The 12634-nt window shown below is 45.3% G+C and overlaps 1 protein-coding gene across 12 annotated transcripts in view; it reads right to left on the reverse strand.

Annotated features, from left to right (window-relative positions):
• Positions 1-12634, reverse strand: part of FGFR2 (fibroblast growth factor receptor 2) — a 90201-nt gene that overhangs the window by 63870 nt on the left and 13697 nt on the right. For 7 of the 12 annotated variants that reach the window (XM_054206231.1, XM_054206230.1, XM_054206227.1 and 4 more), the window contains 2 exons: positions 4903-5169; positions 4141-4215 (listed from right to left, as the gene is read on the reverse strand). The exons of 3 other annotated variants lie outside the window; for them this stretch is intronic. In XM_054206231.1, the coding sequence (XP_054062206.1) occupies positions 4141-4215; positions 4903-5169 (342 nt within the window). The remainder of the gene's footprint in view (positions 1-4140; positions 4216-4902; positions 5170-12634) is intronic. 2 more of the 12 variants (XM_054206232.1, XM_054206233.1) reach the window with 1 other exon arrangement.

The following is a 12634-nucleotide window of genomic DNA, read 5'->3' on the forward strand; positions in this document are numbered from 1 at the left end:
TAACAACAGGGCAGACTCCGGCGCGTAGCGGTAACGAGCAGCAGGGGAACGGGTGGGAATTCCTGATTGCTTTTAGAGCTCTCATTAGTGAAGAAAATATCCTGCTGACCCACGCTGCACTCCACTGCAAATACATTACATCTAATCAGGCAAATCTCCTGCATGTGAAATTGAAATTAGGCAGCCCAGGGGACCACTTCACTTCAGGACTCCTCGGTTTTTATTTGGACTTATCTAATACAAAGAAATACAAAAGTAGTCAACTCCAAGGCTGCCTGACAAGCACCTCGAGGAGACAATAGCGCGCCTGAAATGACCACATCAACACACCCCCCCGCAAGGTTTTCAGTACTATTGTATTTGACCTTTAATTAAAAAACACTTCTAGGCAACATCCAATTTTTGCTGCTCCCTTCAGTGGGTTTCCACTCTACAGGATTTGATGAATTTGAACCTTGTTTCATCCTTTCTGAAATTCGTCAAGGCATGAAAAGAACAGCATGTGGATTACATTTAGATGCTTTTTGTTCTTGGTGCCAATTTACCATTGCTTGGCCCAGAAGAAATTGTTTAAAGGGTGATAAGGAAAAAAGCCATAAAGCTTCCAGTCACCTGACTAGAATTCAAGGCGGAACAGCAGCATCTTCAGGGCTACCCAGGGGTCTCCAGAACAAATTACTGTTGGTGGACCTCAGTGCCACCATCACAACAGCTGCTGCGTTGCCAGCACCACACCAGGATTATAGAAATCCCTTAAATTAGGGCTACCTCTCAAAATCACGATGAGGACAAGGCAACAAGCACCAACAACGTATTTTCCACCGCTGCCAGCGGGAACTGATGACGAGCAGCCCTTGGCTTTGTAAAAGGCCGGCCCAGGTCAGCGTCCTTGGAGGTGAGCCTCCAGAACGAAGCTGAAGCACCTCTTTAAGGCAACGAAGGGAAAGAACGAGTTGCCAACAAAGCCGTTTTGCAAAGAGAGAGGACTATTTTGCAGTGGAACCAATCCTGCACCTTCCCAACAAGCATTAATCCCTTCAACAAAAGCTGGAAGTAATAAAAAGCTATGCAGGATGCAGTCTGGAACAAATCTACCACAGTGTTTTTTCAGACAGTTAAAATATCTGTCAAGCTAGAAGGACACCAAACGCAGAGTGAAATCTGCTATGCATGCCTTTTACTTAAAAATACACACAGGGCAAATGGTCAAACGCACATGTGTACACTCGAGTGCCCTGCTCTCCCAAGAGCGAGTCGCTCCTCGCAGCTACCGAGCCACTTACAGCCTCCATCGACTTCAAGTACAGTCGTATTTTCCGGGCAGCCTTGAAAATCAGGCTAGATTTCCTCAACGGCCTCTCTGCCTGCCCTGGAAAACCTTGGCCTCTGAAAATGTATTTGTAACAGAGGCAGAGAAAATAAAAAAAGCTTAAAAGAATACTTACCATCGTAAATAAAACAGCTCTAAAAGGTTTGCTTTAGTTTTAAATATGCAGGAATGAGAATGCCAAGGTTCAGTTTCCTGTGGAAGGCACTACAGCCATTTCCTGCCTCATCACATCATAATTAACATGCCAGGACAGCTGGACTTTATCAGAATTGTTTCATCAAAAAGCAACAACCTTTGAAGACTATGGCCTTTTGTTTCCATCAGTAAAGGCATAACCAGGCCAATTTCCATTGCTTATCCTTAATGATCACAGCTGTAATTTGTATGTAAATTATCAGTTAAATTGGTTTAGATCTGCAAAGCTCAAACCATGATTCAGGAAACGCTTAAAGACTTCTTCTCTTACAGAGCAGCAACCAGGGGCTCTTGTGAGGGCCTGGACTTCCCCAGGCAGGAGAAGGCAGTAAAGGGCATTTGGCCACCACGCACCACTGCCTGCCACATGGCAGGCTCAGGAAAGACTGTTCCTCAACTCCTCGTTCACTTTTCAATCTGCCTTGCAACAGTTTCTTAAATTAGATATAAAAATCTAGAAGGGGAAGGGCAAAAAATACTGATGGGAATGCTCAGGAGAGGCTAGATACGCGAGCTTCAGCCCCATCCCAACTTCCATGCAGCTCGGATCTTGCCAAATCTCAACCCTTTTTCAGCAAAATTGTATTAATCCAACTGAGTTGCTGTGATGCAACTTCTCATTGAAAACAGACGGCTTTGCAGGGACCACTCCTCCGGTTCCAGCTCTTCTTGCTGAGTGCCCAGACACAGGGAGGTGGCTGAGCTGCTCCCTGTGACCCTCTGCAGCTTGTGAGAAGCTCCTGGGCACCTTGATAAGACCAGTCTCATGAGGACTTGTTTGTGCAATGCTCGGCTCGGGAGCAATCTGTCTTCTTGCAGCTTCCTCCCTTCTGCACCACAAGAGCTTATGCTCTCCCCGCCGGCCGAGATGTTTAAACGTTCACGCTCTAGAGGCATCTTTCATTTTGAGGAGGGAAAGTGCAACCGACCCCGGCTAAAGTACACAGCCCATCCCTGGCGGACGGAAATTGTCAATGGCCTTTCACCAGCCCCCGAATCAAGATTGATTAGCAGTAGCTTAAAATGATAGCTCACATTACAAGAACGTCACTCGTGTTACAGAGGACACCATGGGGAGGTTCTCCCCGTCGCGTGGAAGGGCAGGGATCCTCACCACGATGTTACAGAGCACAGTTGCCTTGAGATCAGGTCCTTTTCTTCCCCCTCCCCACCTCGCTAGAAGCACTTCCAAAATCCATTTGTGCTCACAGTGAATCTCCAAAGCCATCAGGATTAGCAGCACCATTGTCTTCGCTAACGCACCGAAAATATTGCAAGTCCTTTTTCTGACCAGCTCTAAAGTGATAACAGACGTGGGAATGTCTCCTAAAAGGAACTTCTACCCGCGAGTCCCTTCCAGGGGAACACGCTCCCATCGCCTGGGTTGGTGGGTTTTGCCTAGACAACTTCTTTTAAAAGCAATGTCCCTTTCCCAAACTCGCCAATTATCTTTGCCACCGCATTCCTTTGTCAGAGCAGCCTCCAGCTGCTTAATCTCAGCCACTTCAAGCTGCACCTGTGAATCAGCTCGGGCTAATCACACCAACAGATGGCAGGGGCCAAACAGGCAGCTAAGAACTTATATCATTTTAAATAGCATCTAACATTTCACAGCCTCCGAGCAGCCGTATACCGCAGTAACTAACTAGGGGAGCTGAAATCGGGCTCCTACTTTATCATCTGAGCAAGCGTTCGGAGCAGACAGTACAGCTGCCAATTACTGATCGGGCCGAGGAGCAAATAGGCTACCTGGCTACGGCGTTCGGCAACTAGCTGACATCTCCCGTGAAGGATCTCTCTGTCCTGCGTGTTACGGTCTTTACAAAGCACGGGCGATAGCAAGCTACCGGTCACCACTGGGATTGTGCAACAGTGCACAGGGGGCATGAGGAACCAATATGAATTTTACATTATTTTTTTTTTTTTTTCTTAGCAACTGCTCTATTTAGAGCCTATTAATAGCTTTCCAAATTCTCTAAAGGGACCGAAGTTTAACATTCGGATAGGTTTAAGACTCTTTTAGCCCATTTTCATCATGCATAAGTAACATAAAATGCGGTTTTAGCGCTGGATTGCCTTCTGTGCGACAAACCTCGAGGTCCTTTGCAGACAAAAAGAACCGCATTGTCTCCAAATTCATTCTCCCCGGGGAGATTTCTGCCGAGATTAAGGATCGAAGGATTTGCCTCATTACGACTTAATTTTATTTTTAAAGTTTCCATACCACCTTTTAACAAAGTGAGCTGGAGCTCTGCTTCTTCCGCTAAGTTTCAGCTCAGGTTGAGGGAAAGTTAGTTCATCCGAGAGAGTCTAAACCAGACAAAGGCTGAACTTCAAAATTCAGGAAGAAAGGAAACTGCAGAAAAGCTAGCAAGAAAGGGAGAAAGAAAGTACAGACCAGTAAAGTGCGTTTAGAAGAATATTAGTTTATTTTTCTTTTTCTTTTCCAAGTTATGAACTACGTGAAACAGAAAACGGAGGAGGACGAAGGCACCGCTATTTGACAGCCCATGCAGTTAACAACGGAGAAGCTCTGAAGGCAGGAGCGCGAGAGACGGGACATTATTCGCCACGTGGATCTTGCTAGTGACTCCTGGCAGTTCGCTGTTACTTACTCATCTGGTTGCTGTCATTCACAAAGTCCTCGGACCCATCATTGTCGTCTTCATCATCCCCAGAGGAAAGAGCATCTGCACATTAAAAATAATCAAGTCTTTAAACCAGCCTATTTTTCACAGGCAAATAAACCGATAACGCTACATCTTAGCCCATCTATCAAGGGGAACAGATGTTCTGTTAGTTGTGCAGATGCTATAGAAAAAGAAAAATCCAGCCACAAAACGTGTGTTATTCTTCTAAAATGCTAACAAAACTAGCTAATAATCTTGAAATGCTACAAAGTTACCAAAGGGAGCTTGATAACTCCAAAAAAATCTCTTTCGGCTTACAATTTTTATTTTTCTTCAAGACATTCAGTTGGGCAGAACTGAGTGTCTCCAGAACGATTTATCTCTAAACTTAGAGGACGTAGGACACCCCGTTCCTTTTCTGATGCGGGGGTGGGGGGGAACTTGTGTTCGTTTTACTGACTTTATCATCACCACGGCGACTCTGTATAATTTAATCCTGTCATAGTGGCATAAAACAGAGGGCTATTCAGCAGCTGTTAATCACTATAGACCCCGTGAAGTAAAAGGAGTATATACAAACTGAGTCCATTTCAGGGTCAGGACAAGGGGGAAAATACCTGAACTAACTACAGAACTCAGCTCAACTCGCTGGGCCCGCGTGGACTCTTTCATGTTATGTCAAAATGTGTCTTAATATCGCATTTTACAGCTTCTACATGCAAAAAAACCTATGTTTAACTCACTCACCTGTAACATTTACAATGAAGTACAGAGTATCACTGTCTAGGCTCCTAACAGCAGTGCAAGCATAGAGGCCCGAATCTCTGGGTGTAGCATCCTTAATTTGTAAGTACTCCCCAATAATCACTGTCCTATTGTCGGGCCCCAAAGGGACCCCATCCTTAGTCCAACTGATCATGACGGCGTCTTTCAATTGACAGCGCAACTCAAGCGGTTCTCCTGGAAGTGCTGAATATACATCTGGCTGAGAGATTTGGTATTTGGTTGGCGGCTCTGCGAAGGTGGAAGGAAAAGGAGGAAAAAGAAGGAGAAAGAGAAGGGAAAGGAGAGAATTTCCAACAAAAGTCAGTGAGGGCCCTTTTCATCCACAGAAATCAAGTTACGTTCAATACAAAAGTTGCATCCAGATTAGCCCAGCAATCTGCCTCGTAAAACCGAACCGTATGCAGTTATGGGACAGGCTTTACTTTCAAGAAGTGCACCACAAACAAAGCTCGTTCCCTTTCGATTGGTGTCCCAAGTGTCACGCAAAGGCACAGCCCTTCTCGCTGGTCACAGCGAGCCGACCCCGGGGAGAGGAGTGCTGCTGAACCCGGGGGCTTCAAAGGATTTGGAGGCGCCAGGAAGAGTTCAAAAAGCAAATTCAGGTTTATGTCCTCGCATTTGTGCATATGATTTGAACAAATATTTCTCTTTCCCCACCTGATTTGGTAGGCTGCTTTTTAAAAGAAAGAAAAAAAAAAAGAAAAAAAACCAAAAACCTGAAAAGAGCTGTGTTGGAAGAAAAGGACGGCCAAACAACCCTTCACTAGCTAAGCTAATAAACATGAGTTCCTATGCACAGCAGATATTATGTCCTGTATTTTTCTCCCAGCACCTTTCACAAAGTCTCTACATTTGCCTTCTACACTGCCAACTCTGCTCCCGATGAGAGTAACTTTTCTCTCTTTTTTTTTTTTTGCTTCATTTCTCATTTCACGGCCTCTCCTGCGCAGAATACAGCAGAAATCCAGGAACACAAGCAAAGCTTTCGAAGCCACAGTTTACACAGAAGTTCAGAACAAAATGGCTCATCCATCAGTTCCCTTTTGTAACCAAATAATAAGAAGAATGTCAAACCACAGTCTTTTTCCAAAAAAACATCCTTGGAAAACTACATCTGCCTATAGTTACCAGGGCTTCACCACCCCCTTCCAAGGCCGGCTCTCAGCAGGCAGAAGGGAACCGCAGCCCCGGACACCCGGGACGGCTCGACACAGGGTGGAGGGACCCCCACGCCATACGTACGCCACACTCGAGCTGTGCCCAGTACAGGGACTGCTTTTGTAACTGGTTTCTCCCTAGAACCACAGTATCCCTCTCCCACGAGCCTCCTGGCCTCGCCAAGGCCAGCATGAAAAGTAAATAAGGGAGAACAGCATGAAGGCATCTTCTGTTTGCTCAGGAGGAGGGTCACATCGCACAGACAGCTGCTCCCCGGCACACATCCTTCCCCGCGCAGGCACCAACTGCACCCCTCTGTGCCTTTATAAATAAAACACACGCCTCTGTTTGAGAGTCTGAAGGAATATTAAAATAGGTAACTCCTCGGTGTCCACCCCTGCTTCTAAGAATACCGAAACCCGTATTCCTCATCCTTGGGGCACAGCGTTGTCATTGCTTGTATCACACCTTCAACAGACTCTGAAACAAGCGTCACATCTGAGCTAGCCTGCAGACAAGAGTTTGGACATGCTGAAGCTCTGTCGCTAGTATAGCTTCAGGTAGTTGGACTCGATGATCACAGAATGGTTTGGGTTGGAAGGGACCTTAAAGACCAACCAGTTCCACCCCCTGCCCTGGGCAGGGACACCTCCCACCAGACCAGGCTGCTCCAAGCCCCGTCCAGCCTGGCCTTGAACCCCTCCAGGGATGGGGCAGCCACAGCTTCTCTGGATGCCATGATCTCTTCATGATCCTTACGGGTCCCTTTCAACCCGAGATAGTCTGATTCTATGAGTACCAGAAGTGGCCGCCACAGGGGGACACGCATGCATTTAAGTATCAGGTTATACTGATGCACTTGAAAACAGCATGCCCGATTTCTCCTCCTGCTCATCCTGGAATCATGTCATTTCAGGGAGTTCAGTGGGAGTTTGCCCAAAGCAGCGGGAGAACAGATCCAGGGATGCGCCCTTGCAAAGCTTCTCCTGGCTTTTTCCCTAGGGCAAACGTGGTTTTTTTCAAACAACAGATGTGACACACGTGTCACGCCAAGAAGGTGGCCAGGAGAAGTACATAAAACCATGTAAACAACACCAGTTATGGCAAATGTAAAGATTCTTGGATTTCGATTTTATAACAAGGTCTCTGAACTTTCTAGCATGCAAAGTTCCATCTCAAAGTCTAGGGCAAGCTACAATACAGCTTCATACTCCTTATAAACTAATTCAGTCTTGCTGACACCGTCACAAATCCACAGATCTGCAATGCAGGTGTTTCAGTGAGTACTACACGACACTGCTAGAAACCTAATTTCCAGAAGGAGCACAGGCTCCTTGCTGCATATATTTTGTAACAGTGATGAGTATATTTGAGTCTGCTTGAGATTTTTTTAAAACGCGGATTCCACTGTAAAATAATTTAAAAAAAAGAAGTAGCTGAAGCCCGTTAGCTAATTTACTTTGAAGTTTTTAAGACTTCTTTGTAACGCTCTACCTGCAAAGAGAATTTCTTTTACAGAGTTTACGCTGTGCCAACAGTGTACAGGAGTCTTTAAAAATGTCTTTGTTTAAACTTTTTTAAAGCCACCGTGGATGAAGATAACTCAACCCTCCTTTAAGTGCATTAGTGGCTTTCGCTGAGGAGCCCCAGGAAACTCCCAGGATGGTCACACAGGTGGCGGCGTCCTCCTGGGCAGATCGGTTGTTTGCATACAATCACAAGGAAAATCGTTTTCTACCTCCCATCCTGTCTTTTTAAACTATTATCCCCAAATTTACGCTGAGCCTTTCGGTATAGAACCAAATCCAAACTTAAGAAAGGTAATTTACTTCAAAATTACAAAAAAAAAAGAAAATCCTTTTACAAGGAAAATTACTAGTATAGTGAGGAAAACCAAGCTTCAAATAGTTATTAGCATTTGGTAAATATTATCCTCCTCCATTTCTTTCTCTCTAGGGCACCAGGGAAGATACAGCACAAAGTGTTGTCACGAAATAATGAAGTCATGTTTGGAAATAGTGAGTTATTTCAGGTAAGCCTTTGTGTTGCCAAACTAGAATGTAGCAGCACTTAAGACTGTCACTTTTTATAATGTTTGCCTATAAACTTTTTCCAGTGTGGGTTTGAAATGGTGCCCAAAAGCAAACAGAGAACAGGTGGGATTCAGAGGCATGAGTCCGCCCGACAGCTTCGCTGCGAAAATCAACCAGTTTCAACTGTTAAAAAAATGCCCAGCACCACATAAACAACCTGCGCTGCAAAGTTAACTCTCTCTCCAGGACACCGCACAAGGATTTTTACACTGCTCTGAAAATTAGGGACAAATTTTGAGCTCATGGGCACGCTGTGCCATCACATCAATGGTTCCCCTGGGGGCTGACATCAGGATTCTTTCCCCGCGCTTCCACATCTTTCGAGAGTATCAGAGAAATAAGGCTGCAAGCTTGCTCAGCCCCCACTTTTACGCATGCTCCAGTGTTTTCAGCAGCATCCTCCTGAATTTTGCCTTAGTGCAAATAGCCGGATGGGAGAAGGGGGAGATAGCCCTGCAGAGCCTGCAGCACCAAGCCGGGACTGATGATCTGGTGTCCCATCCGTGCTCCTCCAGTCCTCTCTGAAACTCTGCCTTGAAACTCCATCCCTCAGCCATCACCACCAGCCCTTTGCTGGGCGAGCTCTGCACGGCCGCGGGAAGGCGGCACGGGATGCCTTTCTTAGCAGGTTCTCCTGCAAATCCTGTAATTGTGGCATTAGTTCCTACTGCAGAGGTGCATTACCTGGTGTGAATAACACCCGTCCATCACCCCTGAAAAAAACCAAACAAGCAACAAAGGCACGCGTAGAATTCCTGGCGGTGTTCTTAAACACTGGGGGACAAGGGAGGGCACGTTGCTTCTGCTATTGTCTGCTCTCAGCTACATCCTTATTTGTAATAGCGCTGCACACAATGTATTTTAACTTTATAGGTGGAGCTATTGAACAATACCGCCATGGAAAACCCAGCTGCTGTTAAATAAACAGACGTGAACTTTTTCCTTGCCTGCTCATACCGTCTCGCAGCATGGTTTATGCCATCCAGGCATCAAACGGAGTAAATACTGTTTGTACAAAAGCCACGACCACAATAGAGGACTGGGGACATTCTGAATGCTCTATTTCTGATTATTATGAGATAAGCGATTATATTCCAAATCATGCTTCTGTTCAAGATTCGGTCACTGAAACGGGAGATTTATACTTCCTTAGGTTTTAAATTATTATTATTATTTCTCTCCATTTCTTAAAATGTTAACAAAGAGCTGCTTATCTTAAGGCTCAAGGCATTTAGTTACTTAGTTACAGAGCCAAATAATTAAACAATCAGCTAATAGCTAACCCCAGCAAAGATTCTCACACAACTCTCTGTAACACAAAAGCCTCAGACCCCACCAAGCCACTTTCCTTTCAAAAGGCTTTAGTAAATAACTAAACGCTCACCACAGCGTGCCCAGAAAGGGTCAACAGACCTGACCCGCCAAGAATCCAAGAGATTCACTGCAAAACTGAACCTCCCGACAGCGAAAGCCGGGCTGCCAACCACTACCACCACTCCTGCTTCTCCTACCCCTTCTCCCGTTTGTCCTGCCATGGAGGAAGATCCAGCAAGACCACACGGGTGAGCCACAGGGATGTCGAGCTATGTCTGGAGCAGAATAGCCACGGGCCCTATGACTTTGGGAGCGGAACCCAAGGCTTTCCACTCACTCTGCAGGATCGGGATGCCCAGGGATCATCACTCAGGTCTGCCACCTTCCCTCCCACCTCCCAGGTACAAGCTGATGGGCTTCTCCCTCAATTTCAGTTGGCAGGCTAATATTAAAAGCCGCTCCACGTCCTCTTCTGGTGATGGATGATAAACTCAGCCTACAAAAGAAACAGCCACCGGTTTAAGCATGCAAAGAGTCATTCCTGGCCACAATGACTATCTCCCATTAGCCAACGGCAAACCAAAGCCACAGAGGCTAAGCACGTCTCCTTACACAAAGGGGGACAAAATAGTGTTTGCAATTCATCCATCTGCTTCTCCAAAGTCGCTGGATTCCTGCTGACTTATTTGTACCGTGTTTCCGTCCACTAGCTGCCAGCTCTGCCCAGCTCTGCCTCCGCCAGGCATCATCAGGAAGTCTCTGTTCTAATAAAATCCTTTCCAAGTTACTACAGTTCCTTCTAGAATTTTAACACACAAACAAATTAAAAAAAAAAAAAACCAACCTCACGACTGAACAATGCTCCGAAGAGCAGGAATAATTTCTCCCCTCTCTCTAATGTATACAGACATTAATTGCTCAGATCTGACAAAAGAGATCTAGACCCTGTAGGAAAACTTCATCAAACACAAAGCATCAAAGAGGTATCTGTGACAGTTACAAACAGAAATATGTGGCAGATTCTAAACCTTCACTTGTTCCTTTAAAACAAGCGCCTGGGCTGCTCTATTTGAAAGCAGTTCCACAAAATGTTAAGACTGTCCAAAATAAATTGAGATATTTTTTCCTGGCGTCTTCTTTAACCCTGTTACCCTTATCCTATAAGGACATAGTCATCTGATGGCTGGACAAGAGACGAAACTAGACTGAAAAATAAAAAAAATCCAAGGAACGGAAAGAATCCTTTTGCCCTGGAAGTGAAAACTTGCAGAACGACATAAGCGTTGCCACATAATACATGCCTCGTGCTCTAGCGTGTAGCTTCCAGCCACACTGACCTGCCAGAGTATGGACCTCCAGCATCATGTCAACTCCTATTGAGGGTTACATATAATAAGATCATAAAAAGAAGTGAATCTCCTCCAATTGAAAATACTCGCCAATGTCATCACGGGTAAGGGAAAATATTACACTACACTAACTTGTTTTCCTAAGCTTTGAAGATTTAGAAAAATAAATAATTCTGGTGCGCAGCAAAGAGTTTCACCACTTGCGGAACCCCCTGGCCAAGAGGAAAGCTCTGCATGTGCACCTCAAAGTTACCCCCGCGTGATTGCATCTATCTGCCTCTTTGGCAGAGGAGCAATTACAGAACTAGAACTCCTCGAGGCCATCACCCCCAAGCAGCATTTAGCCCTGGCTCCAGACACAAGGGCCTCAACACACCCAGCAGAAGAGGACAAACGTCACGAGGCCCCCTGCTACGTTGGTGTGTTGGCTGACATGGGGCGAGGTGCATGAACTATTGCAGCACGGCTTTGATGGCTGCAAAGCAGTTGGGTTGACGTGTCTCACCCTGTGGTTGAAGGAAGACGACTCCTTTTTAAAGAAAGAAAAAAAAAAAAGTTGTACTTGTCTAGGCTTCGTGCAGAGATTAAAAATTCCTACAACTTGTAGCCTGCTTGCTCCTACCTGTCTTTATAGTTGTGATCGTTGACTTATGGCTGCACAGCCACGCAACATGCATCAAAAACGCCAAGTATCACATGCTCATGGGCTTGGCTGTGTGCTTTATGTTTTTGGAAGCCAAGCCAGGGAAGACTCAGAGCATGCCAAGTTCAAAGTAAACAGCAGAGAGACCAGCGAGGCCACCTCCTGCTGCTGGGAACTGCCCTGCAATTTCTTCCTGTTTGTCCCCATTCTTCACGGTCTGCTCCTTACAGGATGAAGACTTCTTTATGCAACAGTCACCGGAGGATTTATCTCCAGATATGGGACAGAGCAAGAAACAGCAAAGCATCCGTATGTCTTCTGCACAAAGGCTTGGTAACCAGGGAGGGAGAAAACACCTCCAACCTTGAGCAGCCACACCAAAACCCCCAAAATTATTGAGCTGCCTTTCACAATTTCATCAGTATGATGAGAAGATACAGGCCATCTTCAGGATTTGAACCTTTGGTTCCAGACACCAAATCTTGACCTTTTCCATTCAAGCCATAAGCTCCATCAGCTGCCTAAAGTAATAGAGTGACAGTCTCTGTGCTGAGTGTTCTGGGGAGTACAATACAAACCTAACACACATGTAACGCAATCTCAAAAATAATTAACTACTCTTCAATCTCATTACAGAAAAGTCTTCTCGTGTAATCTATTATACAATACAAAGGGGAAATGCATCACCTTTTGCCAGAACCTCAAATGAGAAGCTGAAAAAAAAAAAATTAACCTTCTCTCTCTCAAAAGCAGAATCCAAGACTAGGATCATTTTTCTCACTGTTTCTACTTTCAGCGACAGCAGAACATCAAATCTTCCTGACTGCACATAACCAAGTGGCAGAGCAATTTAATCAACTCCCATTGTCCAACTTAGATTAAAGTCTGCTTGGGAAAAGCTACATAAGATACGTACCCTTGGGAAAGGTATGAGCACATGCGTTTAGTCGCAAAGGGGTTTTCTTGGTTTTAATATTTCCTTGCATCTATTCCAACCTGTAGCTTTTTTCAGGTTCTTTATTTGCATTTCAAGAGCAACATGAAAACATAGCAGAACACAGCATAAATCCAAACATGAACACACAACCTTTTTCTTCAGAGTTTGCCAAAGGCCATGCTCGGGACTATTACTACTC

The sequence above is a fragment of the Rissa tridactyla genome, chromosome 6 (genome assembly GCF_028500815.1).
Source record: "Rissa tridactyla isolate bRisTri1 chromosome 6, bRisTri1.patW.cur.20221130, whole genome shotgun sequence".
Taxonomy (NCBI): Eukaryota; Metazoa; Chordata; class Aves; order Charadriiformes; family Laridae; genus Rissa; species Rissa tridactyla.